The sequence below is a fragment of the Scyliorhinus canicula genome, chromosome 8 (assembly GCF_902713615.1).
Source record: "Scyliorhinus canicula chromosome 8, sScyCan1.1, whole genome shotgun sequence".
Classification (NCBI taxonomy): Eukaryota; Metazoa; Chordata; class Chondrichthyes; order Carcharhiniformes; family Scyliorhinidae; genus Scyliorhinus; species Scyliorhinus canicula.
Window position 1 is genome coordinate 18,495,402 of NC_052153.1, and position 26,253 is coordinate 18,521,654.

At 44.4% G+C, this 26,253-nt stretch overlaps 1 protein-coding gene across 2 annotated transcripts in view; it reads left to right on the plus strand.

Moving 5' to 3' along the window:
• Positions 1–26,253, plus strand: part of chrna8 (cholinergic receptor, nicotinic, alpha 8) — a 309,073-nt gene that overhangs the window by 66,668 nt on the left and 216,152 nt on the right. For both annotated transcript variants that reach the window (XM_038804235.1, XM_038804234.1), the window contains exon 2: positions 18,575–18,714. In XM_038804235.1, the coding sequence (XP_038660163.1) occupies positions 18,575–18,714 (140 nt within the window). The remainder of the gene's footprint in view (positions 1–18,574; positions 18,715–26,253) is intronic.

Here is a 26,253-nt window from a genome sequence, read left to right on the forward strand (position 1 = left end):
GACTATATGTAAAAATTTAGGGGGAGATTAGCTGGTGAGTTGACTAGGAAACATTTAAAATTGTCACAACGTGATGAAAATAGAGGCGGATAAGAAATCAAAAATTAGTATTTTTGTTAGTGGGAAGGAAGTATTAGTATTGTTACCAGTGGTAGGTGAACCAGTAAATGCGACATGGCACAGTGGTTAACATTGCTAACCTCGGGTGACCGTCTGTGTGGAGTTTGCACTTTCTCCCCGTGTCTGTGCGGGTTTACTCCGGGTGCTCTGGTTTCCTCCCACAGTCCAAAGATGTGCAGGTTCGGTGGATTGGCTATGCTAAATTGGCCCTAGGTGAGGTTATGGGAATAATTTGAGGTTTGGGCCTCAGCGGGTCGGTGCAGACATGACAGACCAAATGGCCACCTTCTGCACTGTAGGGATTCTATGAAATTCAATATGTAGTTGTTCAAATTGAAAGGAAATTGAGTGAGGTGAATTATTTGATTTGAATGCAAGACAGAAGGAAAACTCACAGCGTGTGTCATGTTAATATGCTCAAAAGGTATTTTGATGGAGAGGGAAAGAAAGAGGAGGTGTTAGTCATGCTAATTCAGGGAGAAGAGATAAACCCAGATTATTGTGAATTTGACATTTCTCAAATCAGATTGGACAATGAGAAAGTAATAAGAAATTGGGATAAATTGTTGAGTTACCTTCCGGGGGAAATGACCCAAAGAAATTATTACAGTCACGTTGAGCTGTATGTGGGAATAAATTGGGAAAAAGTATGCATAATATGGATGTTGGAAATGATATTCCAATTAATCAACATCCATTTAGGTTCAATCCACTAAAGTTAGCACAGATACAAAAGGAGACTGACAGCATGCTTAAGAATGAAGTCATCAAAGTGAGTTGCAGTGGCTGGAGCTCACCTACTGTGATGGTACCAAATCCGGATGGAACACAACAATTGTGTGCAGACTATAGAAAAGTCAACGCAGTTACAAAGTCAGATTCATATCCTATTCATCATTTGGAAGACTGTGTTAAAAAGGACGGATAAGCTAATTTTATTACCAACCTTGACTTACTTAAAGGATATTGGCAAGTGCCTTCATCGGACAGGCTGAAGGAAGTTTTGGCTTTTGTGACGGCAAATGGTTGGGATCAGTTTAAAGTTATACCAATTGGAATGAAGAATGTGCCAGCAACATTCTAAAGATTAACCAACAAGATCATATCTGGACTAAACAATTGTACAGTGTACATTGACGATTGAGTGCTGCCCAGTCAAATGTGGAAGGAGCATTTGGAATATTTAAAGGAATTATTAAATTGATGACAGGAGGCTGGATTGGTGGTAAATTTAGCTAAAAGTGAATTTGTCAGATTCTTAAGCCATACAATTGGACATGTCAGATGGCACCATGGAATTTGAAAATTAAAGCTATTGGGGAGTTTCCAATAACATCAATGAAGAGAGAAGTTGCAAGATTTATGAGCATGAGTGATTTCCACTGGAAGTTGGTACAAAATTTCAGCAGTGTGGTTGCTTCACTGACTCGATTTGTGAAAAAGCACAGGAAATTTCAGTGGATGTCACAATGTTAGGAGGTGTTCGATAGTCTGAAAACTGTGTTAACCACAGCACTAATATTGCTGACATCTAATTATGCCAAGCAATAAATATTCAATCATAATAATAATCGCTTATTGTCACAAGTCGGTTTCAGTGGAGTTACTGTGAAAAGCCCCTAGTTGCCACATTCTGGCGCCTGTTCAGGGAGGCCGGTACGGGAATTGAACCCACGCTGCTGCCTTGTTCTGCATTACAAGCCAGCTGTTTAGCCCCTCATCGTGATGTAGACATGGAGATTGGTAATGGCGTTACAACATTTTGACATTTATGTTGATAACAATTCATTGGAGACAATTGTCTATACAGGTCATAATGCAGTAAAGATTTTGCAGAAGTTTAAGGAACAAAATGCAAGACTGTTCAGCTAGAGTTTATTGTTTTTTTTTAGAACAGTACAGCACAGAACAGGCACTTCGGCCCTCGATGTTGTGCCGAACAATGATCACCCCACTCAAGCCAACGTATCCACCCTATACCCGTAACCCAACAACCCACATTAACCTTATTTTTTTTTAGGACACTAAGGGCAATTTAGCCTGGCCAATCCACCTAACCCGCACATCTTTGGACTGTGGGAGGAAACCGGAGCACCCGGAGGAAACCCACGCACACACGGGGAGGACGTGCAGACTCCGCACAGACAGTGACCCAGCCGGGAATCGAACCTGGGACCCTGGAGCTGTGAAGCATTGATGCTAACCACCATGCTACCGTGCTGCTAAAGGGAATGAAATGTTATAACCATTTAACTTTTAAAATTATACATGGAGCAGGAAGCGAAAGTGTGATTTCCGATGCATTATCACGACTTTGAAGTGTGAGATGACTGGAACTTTCAAAGGTGGAAAAGAAAAACTGAAATGGACTATACTTATACTTACCTTTTTCTGTTGAAATGTAATATGTTACGTATTGTGTAAGCTGTGTTTAGTCATGAGAACTATTTAGTGTTAAAAGGCTTTGGAAAAAATGAAAGCATCTTTTTATATTGCTGGTTCATTTTTTTAAGGGGGGAGGTGTGATGAATGTAGGATTTTAGATATATTGGATAATAAGTATTTGGTGAAGTAAGGCTTAAAATGCCCAGGTTAGAGTGTGTTTGACTGCTGCAGTTATATTTTTAAAAGTTTGAAAGACAACACAGGTTTTTGGAGCCAGAGATGCAATTAACCGTCGTAAAAAACTTGGGCTGGTAGAATTTATTTTTGATTAAGGGGATTTCCTAGGGTGTTCATTACATTTCAGCTTGATGAGATGTCATTGCTGGGTGGAACTAAGGCATCAGGCATTTTGAGAAAGCATTTCCAGTTGAGTTCTGATCTTGCTGAAGCTGTGTGCACAGTGAAACAGTTCTGCACTGACTGTAAGTTCGTTAAAATACATTAACTGTATTTAAGGAAGTGCAGACTTGTCTGAGGACAGAGGCATAGCTGAAACAAGCCAATGGAAAGAGCTTTTGAAGGCATTCAGCCAGAGTTTCTGCACAGGGTCGAACCGGAATCTGTTCTGCAAAGCAGTGACAAAAGATCTCTTTATCAAAGAATAATTTTGTAAAGCTAGTATTACTCTGTGCCATTGGTATTTAGGGTGGATTGAGAACTGACATGGTCTATTTTCTTGTTGTTTAAGTGGGAATAAAGATAGCAATTATTGGTATTGTATTCAGCGTGGTAAATAGTATGTTTAAGGGGTAATTGTATGCTATTTTCAGTTGTGGTGTTAAAGGTTTTAATAATGTGTTAGTAATAACGGGCGGGATTCTCCTGTACCTGGCGGGGCGGGGGTCCCTGGCGGGATGGAGTGACGTGAACCACTCCGGCGTTGGGCCACCCCTAAGGTGCGGAATCCTCCACACGTTCAGGGGCTAGGCCCGCCCCGGAGTGGTTGGCGCCCTGCCGGCCGGCGTGGGAGGCCTTTCGCGCTGCGCCAGCTGGGGCCGAAGGGACTCCGCCGGCTGGCGCTGGTCCGCGCATGCGCGGAAGCGTCAGCGGCTGCTGATGTCATCCCCGCACATGCGCGGGGGGGGGGGGGGGTTCACCTCTGTGTCAGCCATTGCAGAGGCTTACACGACTGGTGCGCAGGAAAAGAGTGTCCCCACGACACAGGCCCGCCTGCAGATCGGTGGGCCCCGATCACAGGCCAGGTCACTGTGGGGGCATTCCCTCGGGCCGGATCGCCCCACAGCCTCCAGGACCTCGGAGCCCACCCGCGCCGCCAGGACCCACCGGTAAGGGACCTAGTCCAATTTACGCCGGCAGAACCTGCATAGAACGAGTGGGACTTGGGGGGGGGGGGGGGGGGGGGGTGCTGAATATCCGGCGGCAGAGAATTCAGCAGCTGGCGGGGGCGGGATTCATACCGACCCCCGGTGATTCTCCGACTCGGCGGTGGGTTGAAGAATTCCGCCCAAGGTTTTATTTTAAATACCGTATCCCTCTTTCTTTGTGCAATCATTCCTGGAGCGAAGTATCATTTCCTCACAGTCTTACAAAATTAAAACAAAATATTGGGGTTTAAGTCCAGTCTGTGAGCCACTGTTGGGAGTTGGTCTGGGAGCATAATAGTGAACAAATTGCCAGAGTTTGCAATAATCAATAAAGATAATTGTGCTTCGTTGTAATCCGTGGGACACTCCTAATCCAATGGACACTCAGAATGTGATGCTTAAATAGACGTATGGCAAAGAAATGTGATTGACGCTCTCACATTGTGCTGTGGGACTGTTGGGGTTAGATAATAGGGAAAGAATAAACAATCTGACATTGTCCATCGCACCCAGGCAAAATCAAGAAAATGCTGGTACACTTCAGAGGTCTGGTAGCATCAGTCATGAAAAAAAACAGAGCTTACATTTCAGATCAATGATCTTTTGTCAGAACTCAGGACTTTCAGCTTTTGATTTTTAGCAAGCTATTTTTGGAGGATTGTGTCCCAGAAATTCTCGCTGTTGGGGTGGTTTTGGGTACTTCGTTCGTGCATTAAAATAGGCTGCGCACTGACATGGTCCTTTATTACTCAATATGGTTACAGCTGTATAGTGAAGAGTGCACTCATTTGAATCTCACATATAGGGAGGCGGCGGCCTAGTGGTATTGTCACTGGACTAGTCGTCCAGAGACCCAGGCTAATGCTCTGTGGCTTGGATCTCACCATGGCAGATGATGAAATTTATATTTACTAGAAATCTGGAATTAAATGGTCTAATAATGACCATGAAACTATTGCTGATTGTTGTAAAAGACCATCTGGTACACAGATGCACTTCAAGGAAATCTGCCGCCCTTACCAGGCCAGGCCTACTCTAGGTCTACATCAATGCCCTCTGAAATGGCCCAAATAGACACTCATTTCAAGGGCAATCAGGGCAATAATTGCTGACCCAGCCAGTGACACCCACATCCCACAAAAGACCTCTTAAAAAATAATTTAGAGGATAGTAACTGATGATTCATGCAGGGTCAAAGAGAGCCTTATGGACCTACTACAGAATAGACCCCTGTGTTTCTGCTGCCTGCATCTGTAACAGCCATTTTCTTCTCCTCCCTCCCTCCCTTGTTCCTCAACGACCTGAGATGTGCCCCCAATACAAATTGTAACCTTATCCCTTAAGTGCCTGACCAACATTATTTAAATTCACTGACATTAATGGTGACCAATTGACAAAAATTCGCCATTGATTCTCATCATTTTCAAATTAATTGGAAAATCTCAGAAATCCATACACATTACAAGGAGATCTGCCTTCCCCCAGCATTGCAGAAAAAATAATGAATGTGTTCCTGAAAACTTTATTTTGATTATACACACTTGAAGTGTGACATCCCTCTTCAGCTGGCAGGGATACCTCAGTGGGAAAGTATCAAATCCACGTCTGGACTTTTGGAAGAAGCTGAGGCTTTTCAGTAAAGATTGTCATGAAGGTAGTCAAAGTCACAAAGCACATTTTTAAAATTAAGTTTAATTATGTTATTCCAAAGTATGCAGGTTGTATAAAACGTGTTCCCATAGTTTGAATTTTATTCTGACCAGATTGTTTGCAGGCTTAGAGGAAAATATGGCAGATAAGTTTGTCAATATTTTCTTCGATTACATTCATCAGAATGTTTCTTAACAAATCGCTGGTTTTGTTCAATTCGAGTATTGTCTCCAATTCTGGGCATTGTGCTTTAAGATGGATGTGGAGACTTCAGGGAGAGTACAAAAGGAGTTACTGGAATGTTTTCAGGGATCAGGGACTTTAGCGACATGGGTAGATTAGAGAAGTTGGGGTGGTTCTCCTGAGAGAAGAGAAGTTGAGAGGAGATTTAAAAAGTGGGTACGATTCTCCCAAACGAAAACAGAGTCCCTTAGCGAGCGTGTTTAGCCGCGTGTTCCCCGGTGCTTTTAATGGGGAGAAACACATGGCTATTCAACGCGACCTGTGTTGTATAAGGGATCTGAATGGGGAACGCACGTCCAAGGCCGCTCGTAGCCCCGTTTTGTACAGCGGAGAACTCCGCTCGTCGGAATTCCCTAGTGCAGTGAGAGATCGGGTTGCCATTTAAAAATGGCATCCCGACCTCCGATGCCCTCAAAGCGATCCTGACCTCCTCCCCAGCCCAAATGCATTCTGGGAGGATCCCTGGTCCCCACCCGCAGTCCCTCCAACACCCACGCAGAGCGCTCTGGCCCGATCATGCACGCGTCAGAAATGCCAGCTTGACAGTACCAGGCTGGCACCCATGTTGCGCTGTCAAGGTGCCGGCATGAACAGGTGGCACTGCCAGGGTGCCCAGGTGGCACCAGCAGTGTCAGGGCACCACCCTACCCAAAAGGCATGCAGCTGAGGCCTCCGATCCCCTGGGAGCCCCCATGAGTGCCATTCCATCTGGTCCCCGTTTATGGGGACCAGTGCTGAACAGCACTTGCCCGAGGTCTCCGAGATGAAGGGGATGAATTCCCAAGTCTCAGGCACCTCGGGAATCTGCATGTTAGAGTGAGATTAGCTGTCACTCTCTAATGTGCAGACTTGCCAAAAAGTGATCCCGCCGACAATGGCCGGGATTTACATTGTAACATCTCGCGAGATCACCGTGGATATCGCGAGCCGGGTAGATCCCAGGAGCGGGGTCTCCCGGCTTTTATATGGTGTAGAGTGACCATTGGATCACTCCCAGTATGTTCACGCTCCTGAGGAGTCCTAGGGAGAAAATAGAGAGAAACTGTTTCCATCTATTGGAGGACACAGATTAAAAGCGATTGGCAAAATAGTCAAAGCTGCCATGCGGTAAAAATGTTTTATGCAGTGAGTGGTCACCATCTGAAATGCACAGCCTGGAAATTGGGGCACATTTAATTGCGGCTTTCAAAAGGGAATTGGATAAGCACTGGAAGGGAAAAAGTAAATTACAGGACTCCAGGGAAAGTGCTTAGGAGTGGATCTCGCTAACTTACACTGATAGGGGCTCAATGACACCCCTTTGTGCTGTAACCATTCTGATTCCGTAAATTTGTTTTCGCAGTTTAATTGATTCACTTGTTTTCGCCTTTTTGAGACATTCACCTGTGGCTGAATTATTACTGCTCTTCTGGCACTGAACAGCCACGTCTGGGCAACTGCTCTCCTTCCATTGTCATTGAGTATCTTTGCGCTTCCTCCATTATCTCTCTTGGCCTGACAGGAATTCTATTGCTACCTTGGGAAACCCTGTGCCCTCCTAAAACTCAGTAGCTATTTTTCCAATGTGCTGTTCCTGCTGGCCTGCAAATCACTCAGGAGATTTCTGCTCCTGAAGGCAGTGGTATTGATTACAAAGGAGCAGACCATCAATATTAAAATTACGCGGAAACTGTGAAGACCGTCCTGCAATAATTGGCAGCCGCAGATTGTGTTCTGCAATAATTCTGGTTGGGATGTTCAGTGAGCAGAGCAAAAAACACTAGGTGGTATTTTCCCAAAAAATGGCAAAGTGTCAGGTTTTGACAGAAAACTGGCGTGTTTCTCCCAGAAGCACAGCTAGGCTTTCACGCAAGCTCTTTTGACGCTTTGTCCAAAACAAAAAGCAGGGTGGCGCCTCATAGAGATCAATCTCAAAGTGTATTTCATGGCAATCCTCAGCGCCCCCCCCCCAACCCACCCACCACCCCCCCCCCCCCCTCCCCACTTTCCAGACATCAGGACCCCTGGCAGACATGGGAAACACCCTCAACCCTGCAACACAGAGAACCAACTTCCCCCCACCACTCACTGTTAGGGGTAACCCCCCCTCTCCCCCCACCCCACCCCTGCACACGAGGCAAGCATCGGGGCATTATTCCCCCAACCCCCTTAATCAACGATATTGGGTCATCACCAACCCCCCCACCCGCCCCCTCCCACCCGCCCCACCACCACCAGCATCTCCATATATGGGAACCACTCTCCCCCAACCCTCCATGATGTTCCATGATGTTCCATAGCGGCTCTATGTTTGTACTTGGCAACAAATTCTTGCTGTGTTTTATATATGTTGGCTACATTCTTATAATAAACGTTGTTTTGATAAAAGCGACTAGGAAGCCTGATGAATCACCCCTGAAGTGAAGGCTTGTGTGTTCGTCCTAGCCAAATTCAACATAAAAGTTATAGGTCAGGCTAGCTTCAAACACTTTGGAGGTTCTAAGCCCTGGCCCATAACACGGGTTCCAACATTTACCACCATTCAACCCTTACCCAAATCCAGATATTGTCCCTCAGTTGACCACAATTTTGTTGAGCATGGATCTCAATATTATCAGACAATATTATCAGCATTCCATATTGAATCTCTGGAAAGCAATTTCAATTTTTAAGCATTTTAAAATTCCTTCAGCAGCTACGCCCTGCTTTGTGGACACAGCTGTTGACTGGTTATGCCACTGTGCACTTCCCTTTTTAAGATTCTGTAAACGCAGTGAGTAGGATATTTTATCAAGAACAACAATACTCCTTTGATGTAATAGGTATGAGAACCGTATATCTTGTCTCAACACACAACAGTGAAACTGGAATCATTATTAACTTCACCCCTGTAAAATTGACGTTTGAATCAGATTGCTCTTGAGCCTGAACTGGAAATCACTTCAATCTGATGAAGTTAAAGGAAATATATAGTATTTCAAGGTGATGGTTCAGAAATGATTATACGGCAGATGATGGAATTGTGTGTATGAAATATAAAGTTATTGGCTGTACTTTCAGCCTCCTGGAGTGTGAGTTCCAGAATCCAAGCTTTTGTTTGCACTGAGTGCTGAATGTGAGTGCTACAGTGAGAGTTTGGCGATGGAGGGAGTTAGTTGAGGAGAGAGCAAGTTGCTCCTTTCATTTCATTTCCTATGACTACACATGCGAGAGGTGCACCCAACTCCAGCTCCTCAGACATCGTGTGGGGGAACTGGAGCTGGAGCTGGATGAACTTCAGATCATCCGGGAGGCAGAGGGGGTAATAGAGAAGAGTTACAGGGAGGTAGCCACACTCAAGGTACAGGACAAGAGTACCTGGGTTACAGTCAGGGTAAGGAAAACAAACAGGCAGACAGTGCAGGGATCCCTCGTGGCCATTCCCCTTCAAAACAAGGATACCGTTTTAGATGCTGCTGTGGGGAATGACCTACCGGGCGAAGGCCCTAGTGGCCAGGTCTCTGGCACTGAGTCTGGCTCTGGGGCTCAGAAGGGAAGGGGGGAGAATAGAAATGCAATAGTGATAGGAGACTCCGTGGTTAGGGGAATGGATAGGAGATTCTGTGGTCGCGTTCGAGACTCCCAGAAGGTATGTTGCCTCCCAGGTGCAAGGGCCAGGGATGTCTCGGATCGAGTCTACAGGATTTTAAGGGGGAGGGTGAGCAACCAGAAGACATGGTGCACATAGGCACCAACGACATAGCTAAGAAAAGGGATGAGTATCTAAAAAGTGATTTTGGAGAGTTAGGTTGGAAGCTAAAGAGCAGGACAAGCAGAGTAGTGATTGCAGGATTGCTACCGGTGCCACGTGCAAGTGAGGCTAGGAACAGAGCGAGTGCAGCTGAACACGTGGCTACAGGGCTGGTGCAGGAGGGAAGGCTTCAGAGATGTGAATCATTGGGATATCTTCTGGGGAAGGTGGGACCTGTACATGAAGGATGGATTATACCTAAACTGGAGGGGCACCAATAGCCTGGGTGGGGAGTTTGCTAGAGCTATTTGGGAGGGTTTAAACTAGTTTGACAGGGGGATGGGAACCAGAGATATGGATCAGAGGATAGAGTAGCTGTTGAACAGGCAGAAATAGTATGCAGCAAGTCTGTGAGGAAGGATAGACAGTTGATAGGGCAGAGTTGCACTCAGTGGAATGGGTTAAAGTGTGTCTGTTTCAATGCAAGGAGTGTCAGGAATAAGGGAGATGAACTTAAAGCATGGATCAGTACTTGGAACTACGATGTTGTGGCCATTACAGAGACATGGATCTCACAGGGGCAGGAATGGTTGTCAGATGTTCCGGGGCATCGATGTTTACAGAAGAATAGGGAGGGAGGTAAAACAGGAGGGGTGTGGGACTGTTAATTAGGAGTGCACCACAGCTGCAGAAAAGGAGGTAGTTGAGGAGGGTTTGTCTACTGAGTCAGTATGGGTGTAAGTCAGAAACAAGAAAGGAGCAGTCACTTTTTTGGGAGTTTTCTATAGACCCCCCAATAGCAGCAGAGAGATAGAGGAACAGATTGGGCGGCGGATCTTGGAAAAGTGCAAAAGTAACAGAGTTGTTGTCATGGGTGACTTCAACTTGAAAATGAAAATCGCTTATTGTCACGAGTAGGCTTCAATGAAGTTACTGTGAAAAGCCCCAAGTCACCACATTCTGGCGCCTGTCCGGGGAGGCTGGTACGGGAATCGAACCGTGCTGCTGGCCTACTCGGTCTGCTTTAAAACCCAGCGATTTAGCCGAGTGAGCTAAACCAGCCCCTAATATTTCCCCCCAACTTCCCTAATATTGACTGGAACCTTCTTAGTGCAAATGTTTTGGATGGAGCAGATTTTGACAGGTGTGTACAGGAAGGATTCCTGACTCAATATGTAGATAGGCCGACTAGTGGGGAGGCCATATTGGACTTGGTACTCGGCATCAAACCAGGCCAGGTGTCAGATGTCTCGGTGGGAGAGCATTTCAGTGAAAGTGACCACAACTCCTTGACCTTAACCATTTGAGAGGGATAGGGACACACAGTATGGGAAGGTATTTAATTGGGGGAGGGAAAATTATATTGCTATTAGACAGGAGCTGAGGAGCATAAAGTGGGAACAACTGTTCTTGGGGAAATGCACAACAGTAATGTGGGGATTGTTTAAAGAGCACTAGCTGCGAGTGCTGAATAGTTTTGTCCCACTGAGACGAGGAAGGAATGGTAAGGTGAAGGAGCCTTGGATGACGAGAGAAGTGGAGCTTTTAGTCAAGAGGAAGAAGGAAGCTTACATAAGGTTGAGAAAGCAAGGATTTGGCTCTGCTCTAGAGGGTTACAAGGCAGCCAGGAAGGAACTCAGAAATGGACTGAGGAGAGCTAGAAGGGGGCATGAAAAAGCCCTGGCGGGAAGGATTAGGGAAAACCCCAAGGCGTTCTACACTTATGTGAGAAATAAGAGGATTATCAGAGTGAGAGTAGGGCTGATCAGGGAAGTGGAGGTAACTTGTGCCTAGAGTCTGAGGAAATGGGGAGGCCCTAAATGAATACTTTGCTTTAGTATTCACTAGAGTGAGGGACCTTGTTGCCCATGAGAACAGTGTGAACCAGGTTAATAGACTCAAACAGGTTGATATTAAGAAGGAGGATGTGCTAGACATTTTGAAAGCATCAGGATAGATAAGTCCCCTGGGCCTGACGGGATATACCCAAGGTTATTACGGGAAGCAAGGGAGGAGATTGCTGCGCCGTTGGCCATGATCTTTGCGTCCTCACTCTCCGCTGGAGTAGTACCGGATGATTGGAGGGAGGCGAATGTTGTTCCCCTATTCATGAAAGGGAATAGGGAAATCCCTGGGAATTACAGACCCATCAGTCTTACGTTTATGGTGAGCAAAATATTGGAAAGGATTCTGAGAGATAGCATTTATAATTATTTAGAAAAACATAGTTTCATTAAAGATAGTCAGCATAGCTTTGTGATGGGCAGGTCATGTCTCACAAGCCTCATTGAATCCTTTGAGGATGTGACAAGATACATTGACGAAGGTCGGACAGTGGATGTGGTGTATATGGATTTCAGTGAGGCATTTGATAAGGTTCCCCATGGTAGGCTGATTCGGAAAGTTAGGGGGCGTGTGATACAAGGAAATTTGGCTGTCTGGATACAGAATTGGCTGGCCGAAAGAAGAAACAGGGTGGTAGTGGATGGAAAGTATTCCGCCTGGAGGTCAGTGACTAGTGGTGTCCCGCAAGGATCTGTTCTGGGACCTCTGCTCTTTGTGGTTTTTATAAATGACTTGGATGAGGAAGTGAAAGAGTGGGTTAGTAAGTTTGCCGATTGCACGAAGGTTGGAGGAGTTGTAGATAGTGTTGAGGGTTGTTGCAGGTTACAACAGGACATTGACAGAATGCAGAGCTGGGCTGAGAAGTGGCAGATGGAGTTCACCTTGATAAATGTGAAGTGATTCATTTTGGAAGGTCAAATTTGAATGCTGAATACAGGGTTAAAGGCAGGATTCTTGGAAATGTGGAGGAACAGAGGGATCTTGGGGTCCACGTATATAGATCCCTCAAAGTTGCCACCCAGGTTGATAGGGTTGTTCAGAAGGCGTATGGTGTGTTGGCTTTCATTATCAAGGGAATTGAGTTTAAGAGCCGCAAGGTTTTGCTGCAGCTTTATAAAGCCCTATTTAGACCACACTTAAAATATTATGTCCAGTTCTGGTCGCCTCATTATAGGAAGGATGTGGATGCTTTGGAGAGGGTGCAGAGGAGCTTTACCAGGATGCTGCCTGGACTCGAGGGCATGTCTTATGAAGAAAGGTTGTGGGAGCTAGGGGTTTTCTCACTGGAACGAAGAAGGCAGAGAAGTGACTTGATAGAGGTGTACAAAGTGATCAGAGGCATGAATAGAGTGGATAGGCAGAGACTTTTCCCCAGGGTGGAAATGGCTGTCCCGAGGGGACATAATTTAAAAGTTATTGGAGGAAGGGAGAGGAGAGATATCAGAGGTAGGTTCTTTACACAGAGAGTGGTGGGTGTGTGGAATGCACTGCCAGCAGAGCTGTTGGAGTCAGAGTCATTAGGGACATTTAAGCGACTCTCAGGCAAGCACATGGACAGCAGTCAATTGAAGGGGTGTCATTTAGGTTGATCTTAGATTAGAATAAATGGTCGGCACAACATCGTGGGCTGAAGGGCCTGTACTGTGCTGCACTGTTCTATGTTCTATGTTCAAATCCACTTAAAACTGACCTCTTAGGTGGAGCGTTGTCCAACTCATATCCTCTTCTCTGGCCTGGTGAGATATCTTGTTTAATTGCACTCTTGTAAAGCACTTTGGGATTCTCCTCTCCATTTAAAGGCACCATGTAAATGCAAGTTGGTGATACACACTTTGACTACTGATTTTAGGAAAATATCAAAAGAGATCAATTTTAGATGAGAGATTTGAACTTATCTTAATGCTCAAGTCATTTAAATTAGCCGGGCTGTTATTTTGTAGGAGGGTGCTTGGTCAGGTCATTTAAAGTACATTTTTCATTTGGTTTAATAGCTCTCGTGTGTTGCTCGAAAAGTAGATCATAATTCATTTTGCTAACTATTAGTCAACTATGTCATAAAATGGCAGGCCTCATTAAATGGATATTTTTCAGGCTGATGGTACTGCTGAGCCTCGGGGCGTGGGTGGCGGGGGGCTTGTTTCATTTCCATTTATGTAGAACGGCTCCAACGTAAGCATAGAAAGAATGACATTTTGCTGATGCTACACTAGCAGTGAGGGTCAATGCAGGATACTGCAGCACAACATGGGCAGAGTGAGATGGTAGGTGGTACAGGTCGCTAATCCACAGGATGTGAAAGATTACATTTTGGGAATGGGAAGTGACCAGGAATATGATCCAATGGAAGACACCTCATTGAAAACTAGCAATGCATTTCTCTGTAGCCCATTGGGAAAACAATCTAGGACCACGAGGCCGAAAATGCCGACTACGACCTGTTTCGTATGGGCTCCCGGAGACACTGGTGCCCGTGTATGTTGCGAAAGCTGTTCCTCTGCCTGTTGACTTTCTGTTGGGGGTGTTACAAAATTCTTGGCTAGTACACGGTCAATTCCAACCCCAGCTGACCTGGAGTCACAACACGGTTGAAATTAACTTTCATATGTAAAATACCAGAGTCTGCGGCAGCCAGTATCTACTGTCACCAGGTTTGTAAATGTAAACAAAATTAACTTTATTATTAACAATAACTATCATTAACTAGGCAGCAAATACAACTGGTTTACTGCTATATAATCTCTAAGCCCCCCCCCCCCCCCCACTTAACTCGCCATACCCTCTAATCATACACACACAGACAAACAAACACAGAGGGGAAAGAGGGGGAAGAGAATCTGTACATCTTAGTGCCTCAGTTGGGCTTTGCCATCCTTTACAAATAACTCTGCATGTTCCCCAGTGCTTCAGAATTCAGAATCATTTTGGTAATATTGAAATCAGAATTGCGGACAGCACTCAGAAGTGCGGTCCAACCAATTTTCTACATACATGTTACATTATCTCCCTGCTTTTTTTATTCTGCTTGAATGGAAATAAACTCCAGTACTTTGTACTCTTTGTGGCCTTATTGGCTTGTGTAGCTATTTCTCATGCTTTTGTGTCCTTATTCCGAAATGTCTTTGTCATTTTCTATCTCATCTATTTTCTCAACACCAAGGACTAAGTGGCTTATTTATTCTGTCCAGCAATATCAAAAATAAACCTCAGATTGCTAAATAGAATTGAATATGCCCACTCTGCAAGTATGTTTATGGTTTTGTGTGATTTCTTGCAGTCCTCTTCATTGTCAGCTATGCTGACTAATTGGATCTCATATGTTAATTTCAGGAATGGACCTTCAATCCCTGGTGAAGGTGCTTATAATGGCACTTATAATAGAACCATTGGTTCCAGCAAGGATCTTTGAGGGACAATAGTCTCTACTTTGTCAGTCTGAGAGACTTCCCTTAACATCAACCCTCTGAGTCCTGTGTAGTAGTCATCTTTGAATCCATTCTACTACCTGGACCCTGGCTCCATGTGCTGTAACAACTGGCATTTGTTTATCCTGCCAAACCTCATCAAAGGTCTTCTGAAAGTCCATATACACAACATCCACTGTATTATTTCTGCCTTTTGTTTCTGTTATTTCTTCAAGGAATTCCGTAAGGGTAGCACAGTAGCATAGTGGTTAGCACAGTTGCTTCACAGCTCCAAGGTCCCAGTTTCGATTCCCGGCTGGGTCACTGTCTGTGCGGAGTCTGCACGTTCTCCCCGTGTCTGTGTCGGTTTCCTCCAGGTGCTCCGGTTTTCTCCCACAGCCCAAAGATGTGCGGGTTAGGTGGATTGGCCATGCTAAATTGGTCTTAGTGTCAAAAAATGTTGAGTGGGGGTTACTGGGTTATGGGGATAGGTTAGATACCTGGGCTTCAGTAGGGTGCTCTTTGTAAGGGCCAGTGAAGATTTGCTGGGCCAAATGGCCTCCTTCTGCATTGTAAATTCTATGAATAACGTTTCTTAAGCATTATTTTTTTCCAGAAATTCATGTTACTTTTTGTTATATTCGTCATCTCCTGAAATTTGTTATCTCACCATTTAACAAAGATCCTAATGTCTTCCCCACTATTGATGTTAAACAGTTTATAATTCTCTGGGTTAGTTTGATTTTCCTTTTTGAAGTTTGCAAACACATTTGTTGCTTGTCAGTCTTCTGGAGCTGTACTTTATCTACATTTTCTTGCATCAATGGTGACTAGTGCTTCTTGTATCTCCCCATTGTTTCTTTGAATATCTGAATTTGCATTCTACCTGGACCTCAGAACTTGTCCTCTTTAACATTCATTGGTTTGTTTCGTACTTCCTTTCTTTTTATATGCAAAACAAGTGTGACGTTACAATTATCATCTTCTGGTAGGACTTTGGCAGCCTCGTCAGTGAAATCCGAAGCAAAGTATCTATTCAGTATCCCTCGCTGGCCGGCATTGGCCTTTGGGATCACCCTAAAGGTCCCCAATATTGCCCCGTGCATTTAATGTATCAATTCAGCAGCCAGGCAAATCAGCAATTTATCTGATTGCTTGGTGGAAAGGGGAAACAAGCTTATAATGATGTCCTGCTGTTATATTTGACTGGACCTCTGTTGCATCTGCTTTGCCAGATTTCCTCTGCACTACAGTGCCCTCCCAAAGAGTTCCTTACCTCGAACCATATGAAGGAAGAATTGCTTTCTGTTGTAATGTTGCAGGAGGTCTGCGATGCAGTGTTTGCACCCCTACCTTTGGGCCAGAAGCTCCTTGTTCAGGTCCCACTTCAGGACTTGATGACCATGCAGGTGCATTCATAATGTAGCCAAACAGGTTGATTATCAGCTTGTAAACCCTTCCAATACTAACCTGATGGTAAGAGTTGGAGAGTTTCACCTTCAGCTAAACTGCAGAAGGCAACGGCAAACCACTCCAGTACTTTGTCAAGCATAATCATGGACCAATCCAGTATAAATCCATACTTGCCAATGCCCTCTTTTGGCATGAAGGAGGGTGGGGAGTAAGATTACAAATGCATGAGTGGCACAGTGGCGCAGTGGTTCTCAGTGCTGCCTCATGGCGTTGAGGACATGGGTTCAGTCCTGGCCCTGGGTCACTATCCATGTGGAGTTTGCACATTCTCTCCTTGTCTGCATGGGTCTCAGCCCCACATTTCAAAGATGTACAGGGTAGGTGGTTTGGCCACACTAAATTCCACAATAATTGTAAGAATCTTTTAAAAAGTTTGCAAATACATCCATGAAGATTTCCTCTGGTCTGTATTCATTGCAAAATTATAAGCACAGAAATTTTTAACACAGTTATGATTTTGTCTGGAATATTAACCAAAATAAATAGAATTTTCCAAATGTTAGGCAAGTGAAGTTCGATTAGAATGGCCTGCACCTTGGACAGCCTGAGTGCACGGTGAATTTTAGATTTCCATGGCACCTCAAATCAACAGTGAGAGTTAACTTTCTCCTTATTGATCCAGCAACCCAAGATATTGCTTCATTCAATGTGCTACATTGTGCCACGTATCGAAAGTTGTTGAGATCTTGGCAGCAGTTCTGAATGTTGTGAAATCCCAGTCCTAATGGGTTATCAAGGGGATCGTGTCAAGTAGAGTGCAGGTTCTTAGCCTGAGGAAGCATAACTCTTCAGTCAGTGGCAAAATGACAATGACAGATGGTTAATGTTTCTGCAAAGCCGTCAGCCAATGTTGAATAGTGGAGATATGGGAATAATTGAACATTTTTTAGCATGCTCTGATAACTGTCAAAGTGAGCTTCTGATGAATAGAAATTAATTGAGGTCCACATGAATGCATAACCCAACAAATTATGCCGCAGGAACAGCTTGGGATTTAAACAGAAAGGCGGACCTTCGTGAAGGGAATAGCCATCTCGTTTGTTGAGGCTGAATGTATGGCCAGTTGAGAGTGATAATGTATGGAGAGTTGAACAAGTACTTTATTATGAAAGTGTTTCCTCTTTAAATATATTGATTGAGTCCTAATGTATGAAACAGGTTTGGAAGTGCTGTGTCACTTTGAATCCTTTCAATGTTTTCTTTTTTTCCCAATTAAGGGGCAATTTAGCATGGCCAATCCACCTACCTGCACATCTTTGGGTTGTGGGGGGTGAGACCCACGCAGACATGGGGAGAATGAGCAAACTCCACACAGACAGTGACCCGGGGCCAGGATTGAATTCTGGTCCTCAGCACCGTGAGGCAGCAGTGCTAATCACGGCGCCACCGTGCTGCCCAATGTTTCAGAATTAAAACCTTTGTGAGCATTTAAAAATGTCAACACAAATTGATAACGGAATGAGTCATTAATTGATGCAAGAGATTTGAAATATGTTTGATATAATAATGCTCAATAAAATCATAATGTTTAATAAATAGCTTAATAATAAACCGACTGCTGCATATTCTGTCTAGACATAATCTTTGAATGTTGGGAATGGAAACATTTCCCAGAGCTTTGGTTCACAACTTTGATCTCTACAAGTAGATGAATCAAGGACATCCATTATGTCCTTTTTATCTGCATTGGTTACTGTGCCATTGATGTGAGTATTTTGGCCCCGATATTAACCCTTCCCATGATGGGTGGGGAGAGTTCAAAAGGGGTGAAAATTGAAAAAAAAAACATTTGCATTGAAACACTGCCAAATGCAACCATTAATGAAAACTTTGCCCAGCAAATATGATATCCTGTAAAATGGACTTTTTGTATTGGTAATGAGACAGGATTTGTACAATTTAGCATGTCATGATTTTATAATTTTGTATTGTTATGATCCTAAGTGTGCAGTAAGAATTTAACTGAGTATTACTGAAAAAAGATACATGTTGTCAAAGCTTTGGCCTTGCAATCATCAGACTACCAAATGCAAAGGGAACAACAATTTATACTTCATGAGAAGAGGGTGCTGATTGTTTGGCAAGTGCTACCAAACTGTACGACCAAACTATAATTTAATTGCTGTCTGACATTTATATATTTTAATATAAAATTATAAATTTTATACATTTTAGCATTTTAGTCACCACATCGCAGTTAGCAATGGTTTCCCCAAGACACGCGCATTTTTTACTACAAAGAGAAGTTGCCAAGTCATCTTGGAAAAATAACTTTGGATGCCCAGAGACATTATTCATTTGTGTGTGGCGTGGTAATAAGTGAATTAAAATTGACAGTTTTCTTTGTTTCTTTCTGCATGGAGATTCACAGCAGGGTGAATACCAAAGAAAACTCTACAGGGACTTGATGAAAAACTACAATCGTTTGGAACGTCCTGTACTGAATGAGTCGCAGCCACTGGTTGTTGATCTCGGAGTGACCTTTATACAGATAATTGATGTGGTGAGTTGGAGATTAACCATATTTATTTGGTTCGTGTTTAGACCTCATTGTTGTCACACATTGAAGAGGCAACTACTACTTGTAGTCTTCGTGACCGTAAGGTCAATATTGCCGAATGTCAGCTTAGCTCAGACGATATAACGTTCATTATTGAGTTAGAAAGGGCAGCACGGTGGTGCAGTGGGTTAGCACTGTGGCCTCACGGTGCCAAGGTCCCAGGTTCGATCCCGGCTCTGGGTCACTGTCCGTGTGGAGTTTGCACATTCTCCCCGTGTTTGCGTGGGTTTCGCCCCCACAACCCAAAGATGTGCAAGCTAGGTGGATTGGCCATGCTAAATTGCCCATTAATTGGAAAAAATAATTTGGTACTCTAGAACAAAAAAAGAAGAAATGATTGAGTTAGAAGGCAATGGATTAAAGTTCCACTCGAAGGCTTAAGGAGGGAATCTAGTGACATTGGAATTGATGATCATTATCAAATAGATCTTTAGCACCTCATTCTAAGAGTTAAGAACTCTTTCTTCTTATCTCAACCAACATTCCTCCTTCGAGCAACAATGGCTAAAACAGTTTGAAACTATTATAGTTAAAGTGCGGACCCTCGCGGTTACACATTTAGGCCAAACATTCATTCAAATTTGGGGAGATGTGATCATATGCAATTGGCAACATGTATTGGGGTGAAATGGGAGAGAGCTGACACCCATGCCTGTGTTCCAGCAGTGTTTAGCAATCTCAATATAGCTTAGGTTCAGACTCGGGGCAGCCGAGTATATAAGACTCATCTGTTCCACTGCCTTAACCAACTGAGTCATGGAGGGAGAAGAAAATTATTTCTTTGAAAATTCAATATAAATAGCCTATTCTGTGGCATTTTCTGTCACAACACCAAGTAAGGTTGATGTGAGTGACATGAAAGTTCATACTTTTGCGGCAGGCTGTGTTCTTCTGAGGTTGAAGATTAACAAATGTTGTTCAGTCAGAATACGAGGACCTTTACTGTGTCTCTCACCAGTGTTATACCTGACCTTGATTCTGACATTGGTTATCAGAAGTAGGAGCACATTCTATTTCCCAACAGTGCACATCCTTCTCTTAATGAATAAAATCCCTCATGAACACCTGAGGTCTTGTCTTCAGTCTGCAACAGAAGTCTAGCTCTATCAAATAGGATCTGTCAGGGGTCAAGCCTGCTTTTGTACCTCAACGATTCCAACATATATTTTAATGCTGGAACAGTGTTCATTTCTGGATGACCATTGTTCCAGCAATATATGCGCTGTCAACCTGAAGCCGTAATTAAAATATTTAAGTGAAAGCCTCATTTCTCCAACTGGAAAATAAGCCTGGAAAAGAACAGGTGAGAGGAGGAACCAGAGACTGACAGCAGCAGGTAAAAGAGAAACTCTACCCGTGCCTCCAGAGCAGATCGACAGCATTCTGAGAGAAATCAGTGTGATATCACAGGAAAGCAGATAGTTGATTGGTTGACCTGAGAATGTTTCACATTTACTTTTCAAATCCCGGGTAATTAAAAAAATTGTAACGTTTTGTTAATGATAGAAAGGTTTACTGATAACACTGAAGCTTATTAGGTTGACTGGCAAATATTTCCTATTCATCTTAATGAGGGAATTTCAATCGGGGTAAGGAGAACATTTATTAAAATACTAAGAATATAAGCACAAACAGGACTAGAGACATCAATTAAAACTGGATCAGTAAAATAATTAATTAATTTCAATGTGACACATGAGGGTGGGAAAATTACCTGGACAATGTTGCAGGAGGTGATCACACCCTCAGGATAGGGTCTGTGACGAATGTAAGACATTGATATATGTTATATTTTATATTTGTGGCTGTAATTTTATTGAAAACCCTGGTTTAAAATACATACAGGCAGTATGACTGCTAAAGCTATAATTAAGGTGTTGTAATAATTCATTCCAAGCATACTTTGTTACAGATAAAGGGTTAATGGAACATTGTTTATATTTTGTCTGGTTATCAGGAGTTTAGAGTATTTATGAGGGACTGTATTTAGTCCTAGCCAAGCAGGTCACGGAACCTAGTAGGAAACAGACGATGATGTAGTCAATAGGAGGAGCCAGGTCTGTCTGTAGTTTTGCAGTCTATGTAAGATTTTAAGTTGAACAGCAGTTTTCCATAGGATTTGAGTCTGACAAGATTGAAGTGTACTGGATCTGCTCTTCAAAGGATCTCGCCCCTAAAGTGTCTACACCGCTAAGCAAGTAACCTGTTTGTTAACTTTATTTATAAGTGGCATTTGAACTGCATTGGGTTGTTTAATTGGAATTAGTAGCAAGCATAGATAATAAGTTTAAGGTTTCCCTTTTATTGAAGAACTGTTCAACTGATACTTCTAAAACTATTTATTTGATGTTAATGTTGTTAATTACATGCTTAAATTAAAGTTTGTTTTAACATAAAAGATACCTATTGGTCAGAGCCATCACTCCTGGGGTGAAGGATCCTTTCTTCAGAGTTTTACAAGTCGAGGGTGACATGGTGGCACAGTGGTTAGCACTGCTGCCTCATGGCACTGAGGACCCGGGTTCGATCCTGGCCCCGGGTCACTGCCCGCGTGGAGTGCGCCCATTCTCCCAAAGTCAATTTGGGTCTCACCCCCACAATCCAAAAAGATATGCAGGGTAGGTGAATTGGCCAAGCTAAATTGCCTCTTAATTGGGAAAAGAAATTGGATACTCTAAAATTAAATAAAGTTTCACAAATAGAAATATTGTTTGAGATTTTCATCTGGTATCCTAACAGAAGTAAGGGGTCTGGTCCAGTTTCCTAACAGATGATCTGATTTGCTCCATTTTTAGGGAAAGGAGGGTAAGATTGAGAGTTAGGCAGACATGGGGATCGAGAAAGTAGAAGCGGAGGAGTCTCAGCATTTGCAATGTCCAACAGGGCCAAGATTCCTGCAGCCTGTGTGGGTGAAAGTGAGGGCTGCAGAGTGGATGAGTAAACTGACTGCCGCCATGGTTACAGGAAGTCATTCAAGCAGGAGGAGTTAAATGGAATGCAGTAGTAGTAGCAGACAGCGTAGTCAGGGGGACAAACACCACCCTCTGTAGCCAAGAGCATCAGTCCAGCAGGCTGCCAGGGTTACAGGGTCTGAGGTATTTGCTCTGGGCTGGAGATGAGCTTGCAGTAGGGATGCAGGGGTGGGGTTTGGGGGGGGGGGGGGGGGGGGAGGGGTAGTGGAGGGGTTCCAGTTGTTGTGGTTCATATAGGTAACAACAGTGATAAGACGAGGAAAGAGGTTCTGCTTAGAGAATATGAGCAGTTAGGGACTAGATTAAAAAGCAAACCTCAAAGATAAGGATCCCCCTTATGTGCCACAAGCAAACTGGAGTAGGAGAAATAGTATTAGAAAGCGTGGCTCCCACATTGGGGAAAGTGGGAGCTGTGCTGTTGGTTGGCCTTCACCTGAACCACATCCTGATGATTCATATAACTAAGGTGGTAAAGAGAGTGTTAATCTATATAAGGGGGAGAGGGATCAGGTGACGAAAGATGTCACAAATTAAAGAGAGGACAAGGCAAAAGAGCAAGGTAGCAATAAAGGAATTGATAATCCAAGTGCGGTAGGAAGGGGCAGATTGTACAAAATGAGTAATGGAGCGGGAGAAGCATAGAACTTTACAGCACTAATAGTCTCGCACCTATCCATTCCAAACCCATTTTCCAGCCCTTTGTCCATAGCCTTGTCTCCTATGATGTTTCAGGTGCTCACCTACATTCTTCTTAAATGTGGTGAGGTTTCCCACCAGTTCCACCTTTCAGGCAGTGAGTTCCAGATCCTCACCACCCTCTAAGTGAAAACATTTTTCTTCAAATCCCCTCAAACTCTCCTTCCACTTACCTTAAATCTATGCCCCCTGGTTATTGACCCCTCTAAGGGGACATGTTACTTCCTGTCTACTCTATTGATGTTCCTCATAATTTTGTACACCTCAATCAGTGGGCAGCACGGTAGCATTGTGGATAGCACAATCGCTTCACAGCTACAGGGTTCCAGGTTCGATTCCAGCTTGGGTCACTGTCTGTGCGGAGTCTGCACGTCCTCCCCGTGTGTGCGTGGGTTTCCCCCGGGTGCTCCGGTTTCCTCCCACAGTCCAAAGATTTGCGGGTTAGGTGGATTGGCCATGCTAAATTGCCCGTAGTGTCCTAAAAAGTAAGGTTCGGGGGGGGGGGGGGTTGTTGGGTTACGGGTATAGGGTGGATACGTGGATTTGAGTAGGGGTGATCATTGCTCGGCACAACATCGAGGGTCGAAGGGCCTGTTCTGTGCTGAACTGTTCTATGTTCTAAAACGGTGGAGTTATACTCCTGCAAATCCTGGATTAAAGGGACACAAATAGGGGGGGCACATATTTGATCTCGGGCACCGGGTTTAAAGCTGGCTGTCAGTGGCATGCACAGCCGCATGGCTGCCTTGCCAGCTGTAGTAATGGTGTTATGTACCCGTCCACCCCGACCCCACTGCCCACCTCCTAGCCACCCCCAATACTCCCCCCAGCCACCCAGAAGCCCCCAGGCCAGTGGCACAACTGTTGGTGAGTATGGCGGTGCTGGACACTGTCCGTTTGCCCTCGCTCTCTCTCAGAGGGCACCATGAGGGGTTCACGATTGTTGAGAGCGCATGTGGACTGTGCCGTCGGGAACTCGGCCCATTAATGAGATGCAAATGGGGTTTCAACTACGCATGGCAGACGCGTAATGAGGAGGCGGAGCATCGCGCTTCAGCGTCAAACCGGTGCCTGCCGCGACTTCGGCGTCAGGAGCTATTCTCCGCCCGATTGCACGCCCCAATTTCGTTGGATTCTCCATTCCCGCAGCTGGCCACTGGGGTTTCCCATAGTGACCACCCCCACGCCATTGGGAAACCCGCAGGCATGGGAGCGCTGCCGGCAAAGTGGAGGATCGCATCGATGGAGAATCCCACAGATTACATTTGAACACTTTTTTTATTTTTTAACATTTAAAAATTTTTTTTAGAGTACCCAATTCATTTTTTCCAATTAAGGGGCAATTTTCTCATGGCCAATCCACCTAACCTGCACATTTTTGGGTTGTGGGGGCGAAACCCACGCAAACATGGGGAGAATGTGCAAACTCCACACGGACAGTGACCCAGAGCCGGGATTGAACCTGGGACCTCGGCGCCATGAGGCCACAGTGCTAACCCACTGCCCCACCGTGCTGCCCTACCATTGAACACTTAAAAAATAATGGCCGAATACTGTCGATGCTGGAGATCTGAAATGAAAAAAAACAGAAATTTTGTTTTTAGGTTCGGAAAATAATGGTTGGATTGGGTAGAACTAATATGGATTTATGAAAGGGAAATCATATTTGACAAAGCTGGTTGGAGTTTTTTGAGAATATATCTAACAGGATAGACAATGCGGAACCAGTGGGTGTGATGTAATTGGACTGATAATGTCTCACACAGAAGGTTCGTAGGCAAAATTAGAGCACATGGGATTGGGGGTAATATACTGGCATGGATTGAGAATTGATTAACTGATAGAAAACAGGGAGTAGGTATAAACGGGTAACTCTCAGACATTGACTGGCAAGAATCAGTTCTTGACCCCAGCTGTTCACAAAATGATTTGGATGCAGGAGATGTGAACATTTCCAATTTGCAGATGCCATTAAACTAGATGGGGGTGTGAGTAGTGAGGAGAATGCAAAGGGGATTTAGACTGGCTACATGAGTGGGCAAGAACATGCCAGATGGCATATAATGTGGAAAAGTGTGAAGTAAGCCACTTTGGGAGGAAAAACAAAAATGCAGAGCTTTTCTTAAGTGGCGGGAGATGGGAAGTGTTGATATCCAAAGGCGTCTGGATGGCCTTGTTCATAAGTCACTGAGAGCTAACATGCAGGTGCAGAAATTAGGAAACAAATGGTATGTTGGCCTTTATTGCCAATGAATTTGAGTACAGAGGGAAAGAAGTCTTGCTGCAATTGTCTGGAGCCTTGGTGGGAGCATTGTGCACAGATTTGGTCTCCTTGTCTAAGGAAGGATATGCTTGCTACAGAACGAGTCCAACAAATGTTTACCAGAGTGTCCATCGGTTGACGATATTGAGGAGAGATTGAGGAGACAGGGCCTGGATATTCCAGAGTGGTGGTCAAATTGAAAATGTGCAAAATACTTACAGGGCTCAATAGGGCAGATGCAGGAAGGATGTTGCCCCTGGGCTGCTGCGTCTAGAACCAGGGGACACAGTCGCAGAATAAGGAGGAGGCCATTTTGGACTGAAATGAGGAGGGCTTTCTTCCCTCAGAGAATGATGCATCTGTGGAATTCTCTACCCCAGAGGGCTGTGGAGGTTCAGTCATTGAATATACTCAGGACAGAGATCATTAGATTTCTAGGTATTAGGAATATGGGGATAGCTCAGGAAAATGGCGTTGAGATGGAAGATCAGCATGACCAGAGTTAAATAGTGGAGAAAGCTCAAGAAGTAAAATGGCCGACTCGGGTTCCCAATTTCTATGTTCCTAAGCTGAGGCAAGGACTTTTTTCAGTGTCACTATGCCCCTGGTTCCTCACCTGATCAACATTTGTGTCAGAATTTCTGCCGCCCATATTTGAATTTAGAAATAATAGAAAACAGAAGCAGGAGTAGGCCATTCAGCCCTTCGACACTGAACAAAGAACAAAGAAAAGTAAAGCACAGGAACAGGCCCTTCGGCCCTCCAAGCCTGCGCCAACCATGCTGACAGTTAAACTAAAATCTTCTACACTTCCGGGGTCCGTATCCCTCTATTCCCATCCTATTCATGTATTTGTTAAGATGCCCCTTAAACGTCACTATCGTCACTGCTTCCATCACCTCCTCCGGCAGCGAGTTCCAGGCACCCACTACCCTCTGTGTAAAAAACTTGCCTTGTACATCTCCTCTAAGCCTTGTCCCTCGCACCTTAAACCTATGTCCCCTAGTAATTGACCCCTCTACCCTGGGAAAAAGTCTCTGACTATCCACTCTGTCTATGCCCCTCATAATTTTGTAGACCTCAATCAGGTCGCCTCTCCAGTGAGAACAAAACGGGTTTATTCAACCTCTCCTCATAGCTAATGCCCTCCATACCAGGCAACATCCTGGTAAATCTCTTCAGCACCTTCTCTGAAGCCTCCACATCGTTCTGGTAGCGTGGCGACCAGAATTGAACACTATACTCCAAGTGTGGCCTAACTAAAGTTCTATACGGCTGCAACAAGACTTGCCAATTTTTATACTCCGCCATTCCACATAATCATGACTGATTCTCTATCCCACGTCATATTCCAGTGCTTTCTCCCTACCCCTTGACACCGAGCAAGTCTAGGAATCTATTTAGTTCCTTCTTAAGCACATTCACTGATGTGGCCATTTGACCTCCAGGACAACCTGGGGTAGAGGATTCCACAGATTCACCACCCCCTCAGTGAAGAAATTTCTCCTCATCTCAGTCCTAAATGGCCTACCCCGTATCCTGAGATTTGAA